The following is a 4,917-nucleotide window of genomic DNA, read 5'->3' on the forward strand; positions in this document are numbered from 1 at the left end:
AAACTGAACAAGGTGCTGATTTACAGCCTAATCTGAATTGAACATTATACCATGTAAGAAGTTTTGAAGAGAGTGAAACAAGTGGAAGTCTGACTGTGCAAGGTCAGGCGAGTATGGTGTGTGTGGCAACACATCCCATCCAAGCTCCAATAATTTTTGATGGGTGATCAAACTTGTGTGTGGTCTCGCGTTGTCATGATGGAACACAACTCCTTTACAATAAACAAGCTCTGGACATTTCTGGATAATGGATTCGTTCAAACTGTCCAATTTGCCAACAGAACACATTCGAATTGATTGTTTGGTACTTTGGTAGGAGCTCAAAAAACACACCTTTAAAATCCCACCACACTGAGAGCATAGCCTTCCTCTGATGAATGTCTGTTTTCGATGTTGTTTGAGGTGAATCATCATTTTGGGACCAAGACTGTTTGTGCACCACATTGTTGTAAACAATCCACTTCTCATTACCAGTTATCAGTTGCTTCAAAAAAGGATAGTTTTCCTCACGTTTAATGAGCATATTGCAGGTGTTTATATGCGCTGTCAAATGAACTTCTTTGAGTTCATGCGGAACCCAAATATCGAGCTTGCTTACATATCCCAGCTTCTTCTTGGTCGTGAATGCTTGAATGATGGATGTTCAATGTTTCTGCAATCTCTCGTGTCGTGTAACGTGGGTTTGACTCCATCAATGCCTTTATTTTGTCGTCATCAATCTCTGTGGGTCTCTGTGACTGAGGAGCGTCGTTGAGATCAAAATCACCAGCACAGAATTTTGTGACCCATCATTGGCACTGACGTTCTTGTAGAGCATTGTCACCGTAAATTTTATGCAACTTTTCACAAGCTTGATGCGCGTTCTTCCCTTTGTAGAAGTAAAACAGTAAAATATGGCAAAAATGCACAGTTTGGTCTTCCATCTTCAACTTGTAAAATCTCCAGTACTCAACCAAATCGCTCAATTTTGTTTTATAATGAAGCTAGAACTGTCAGCTGTCAAATGACATAGTAATAACAGATGTGCATGACTCTAGCACTTCCAAAAGTGAACTAGTGCCATCTGTTGCAAAAATGCATCATGACTTTTCCAACAACCCAATAATAAACAATAAATGTTGTTGTTAATATTATCCAGAAGTCACAAGCTAGTAGACTGAACTAAGTTAGACCTATAAGCATATTTTGTTTTGCAGGCATAAAATTTGAAAAGAATGAGAAGTTGAATGCCTTTAGATAGGATTTGTACTCTCCATTTCGCCACAGGTCCCAGCATGAGCTACTGTCTCACACCCAGCCTGATTCATGCATTCATGTTATTTGCTTACTATATAAGCACTTGAGTTTGTGACCACCGGTTTGGAAGAATTTGTGGATGGTGGAATAATAAAAAGTGATTGCCAACTTAAAGCTGGCTTCACAAAGCACAGCCATGCTTTCTCCCCCAAAGCCAGCTGTATTTCAATTACTGTTTACAGGTCTGTCCGTCACGTAGCCAATTGCAAGACAGTGTTTTATTCTTTGTTTCCACAGGGCCCACCACAGATCCTGATGCTGCTCCATAAATCCTGTGTGTTGCAGTTAAGGGTGGGGTGGGGTGGGGTGGTAGGCTCTCAGAAAAAGGTAATGGGTTGGGCTGATAACAGTGAAAGGTGAACTGGAAGTGTGTGTTAGGTGTGGCAGCTGGGCAGTGCATATGGCATTCAAGAAACTGGGTTGAGAGAGGGTCAAAGATGGTGGAGTAGGTAAACACTGTGCTTGCCTCCTTCCATGGCCACATTAAAATTACACCTAAATTATAGAACAACCTGGAGAACCATCTGAAATCTAGCTGAACAGAAGTCCTATAAAAATATAAAGAAGCCATGACAACACTGGTAGGAGGGGTGGGGGCGTGGAACTGGCTGGCCCCACACCTGTGTGTGGTGGTTGAGAATTGGAAGGGATATCTTGGTTACAGAGGTTGGTCCTCCCAGAAGAGTGAGGGACTCCAGCCCCACAATGTGTTCACCAGCCCAGAGTACTGCCAGGAAAAAGTTCCCACAACATCTGGCTATGAAAAATGGGATTCTGATCCTCCAAGTGAAGCAGAAGGCTGCAGGAAACCCAGATGTGCTCTTAAAGGGCCTACACACAGACTCACTGCTCAAAGAAACACCCTGGGCTCCCGCAGAAGGACAGTGATTTGGGAGGCATCAGAGACATACAGGGAGAGACTGAGTTTTGTGGCTCCAGGGTGAGGACTGGAAGAACTATCGCTATTTTCTCTGTGTAGAATCTTCCCATGCACCCTACAGGCAGGTGCCATCTTTCTTGTGTTGAGCCCACCACCATACAGCCAATTCTGAATCTGCATTGGCCTGGCAAACTACACTCGCTCCACCCTGGTGACTCCCTAGGATCCTGCCCCACTCAATTTACACAATGCTGGAGGCAATTTCTTAGTGAGCAGCCAACCCCACTCACATTGCACTTTCTTGGACAACTTTTGGGGCTCTGCAGACCCCAGGTGGGCAGCAGCTGGCCTTGGTGTACCCTGTGACTTTTGCTGAGTAGCTCCAGGCTCAGCACTGGCATCAAACCAGAATCTACATTAACCTGGTGAACACCACCTGTTCCACTTTGGAGATATTCTGAGACCCTGCCTCACCAAACTCACATATCACATGAGGCTCTATAGCAGCAGAGCCTTAGGGGAGCCAGCAGGCTGCAGCAGGCCTCGAGGTGCCTTAGACTTTTTGCAGGCCTACTCCAGTCCCGGTACTGGCAGCAACCATCCTTGGCTTGCAGCATGGCCTCTCCCACATGCCTTCAGGTCCAGCACAGGGAGTGACCTACTGTGGAGCATTTTATAGCTCCTACCAGGTAGTTCCTGGCTGATCACCAGCCGTGGATGACCTGGGCCTGCACTGGAGCCCTCCCCACCCCTCCAAGAGGACCAGAACTAACATAAGCGGATGTCAGCTTCAGACCACAGCAGAGCACCATCCAATTAGTCCCATAAGCAACACACCCAAAGGGCAGTCTCAGCAGGCACCAGACCCCACTGGGGCAAATCTTTTCATGGGGTAAACCCCACACACAGCTGTGGACGTAGCCAAACCCCATAGCCAGTCAGCCTGAGGGTCAGTCCCATCAACTGATGTGCCAATAGCAATCAAAGCTCAACTACAACAAAAGGACATACACAACCCATACAAGGGACACACCTGGAGCACCTGGCACAGGTGACTAGTGAGAATGCACTACAGAGCCCCACAGGGCACCTACTATATAAGGTCACCTGACCAAGACTGGGAGACAGCAGATATACCTAATACATAGAAACATACATAGAGAGGCAGTGAAACTGAAATAACAAAGAAATACATCCCCAATGAAAGAATAGGAGAAAATACTACAAAAAGAACTAAACAAAATGGAGGCAAGCAACCTTCCAGATACAGAGTTCAAAACACTGGTTATAAGGATACTCAAGGAACTTAGTAAGAACTTCAACAAAGAGATAGCAAGCATAAAAAAAGGACATAGAAACCATAAAAAAGAACCAGTCAGAAATGAAAAATACAATAACTGAAATGCAGAATGCACTAGAAGGAATCAACTGCAAACTAGATGAAGCAGAGAATTGAATCCACAANGTCCTCCACAACTAGACTGAAGAACAAAAACGACAGCAACTTGTCTGTTCCCCTTCCCCCAATTCCCCAGCACTGTTCCCATCCCCCAATTCCCCAAAAAAAATCTTAAAAAAAAAAAAAAGTAGATTACAAAACATTATGATTAACACGAGCTCTTTTTTTAAAAAAAGTGAAAGTATAAAAGTATCTTCAATTTTTTTCTTTTATTCTCTTTTAAAATGTTTAACATTTGATATATACAGTGAATATGATTTATCTGTATATGTATGCATGTATTATAAAGCATAACATCATGAACTCGCCACTCTATGTAGTAACTAGAATGTCACCATTAAATTGCATTCATATGTTTTCCCCATCTCATCCCTCTGCCTCTGCCTTTTTCTTCCAAGTAGTTGTCCTGAATTTTGTATTTATTATTCTCTTGCTTTTATTCCAAAAAAGCTTTCCCCATTTTATGTATTCCTAAACAATATGTTGCTTAGTTTTGTTTTTGAGCTTTATAAAAATGGATCATTTTCTGTTATGTCTTCTAGGTCACACACGCACACGTTTCTAAGATTTATCCATATTATTGCATCTATTTAGCTATAGTACCTTCATTTCACTGCAGCATAATATTTTATTATGTGAACAGTTTTGTCATTTTTTTTTTTTTGTCAAAGAACTGGGTTGTTTCCAGGTATTTTGCTAATATAACACAAGACAGCTGTGTATATTCATGCACTTATCTCCTTTTGTACATATATGTAAGTTTAGGGTTTAAAAAGTAGATACTGAATTTGTTTTTATGTACACTCATCTGTTTATAAGTATATAGGAAAAAAGTCGGGGAGAAAATCCAACTCTTTTTGTTTCTTTTTGCTCACCTGTATATTCTAGAGAATCCACAAGCATGATCTCTGTTGGAACACACGTTGTGCTGCAGAACTCCATTGTGAACTGCGCACATGGTCTGAGAAGGGAGTGGTGCCTCTTAGAACTGTGCAGTGCAACACTAAGTGGCTTCTCTGTTTAATAGTAAAATTATTGAAATAAAAATTATAAATTAATAAAAATAAATAAAAACCATAAAATAAAGGGTACTGCCTATTGTCAGTGTTTTCCATCCTGCCCCCCATCCCAGTGAAAGCTTTGTCAAGTTTTGTGTGAGGGAGAAGCATGGGTGACATTTATGGGGACCTGTGATTGTTCTCTTTGGTTGCAAATTGTTTTCTAGCAACATCATGGGGACCCATTAAACTTTTTCACAAAATAATTTTTTAAACAAACAGCT

General features: G+C 42.0%; 1 protein-coding gene across 1 annotated transcript in view; it reads left to right on the top strand.

Moving 5' to 3' along the window:
• Positions 1-4,679, top strand: part of NDUFAF6 (NADH:ubiquinone oxidoreductase complex assembly factor 6) — a gene marked incomplete at its 5' end in the record, with an annotated part of 17,473 nt that extends 12,794 nt beyond the window's left edge. The window contains one exon of the mRNA XM_019632009.1: positions 4,524-4,679. Coding sequence (XP_019487554.1) covers positions 4,524-4,679 — 156 coding nt within the window. The remainder of the gene's footprint in view (positions 1-4,523) is intronic.
• Between the last annotated feature and the right edge of the window lie 238 nt (positions 4,680-4,917).

The sequence above is a fragment of the Hipposideros armiger genome, unplaced genomic scaffold, assembly GCF_001890085.2.
Source record: "Hipposideros armiger isolate ML-2016 unplaced genomic scaffold, ASM189008v1 scaffold_1066, whole genome shotgun sequence".
NCBI lineage: Eukaryota > Metazoa > Chordata > Mammalia > Chiroptera > Hipposideridae > Hipposideros > Hipposideros armiger.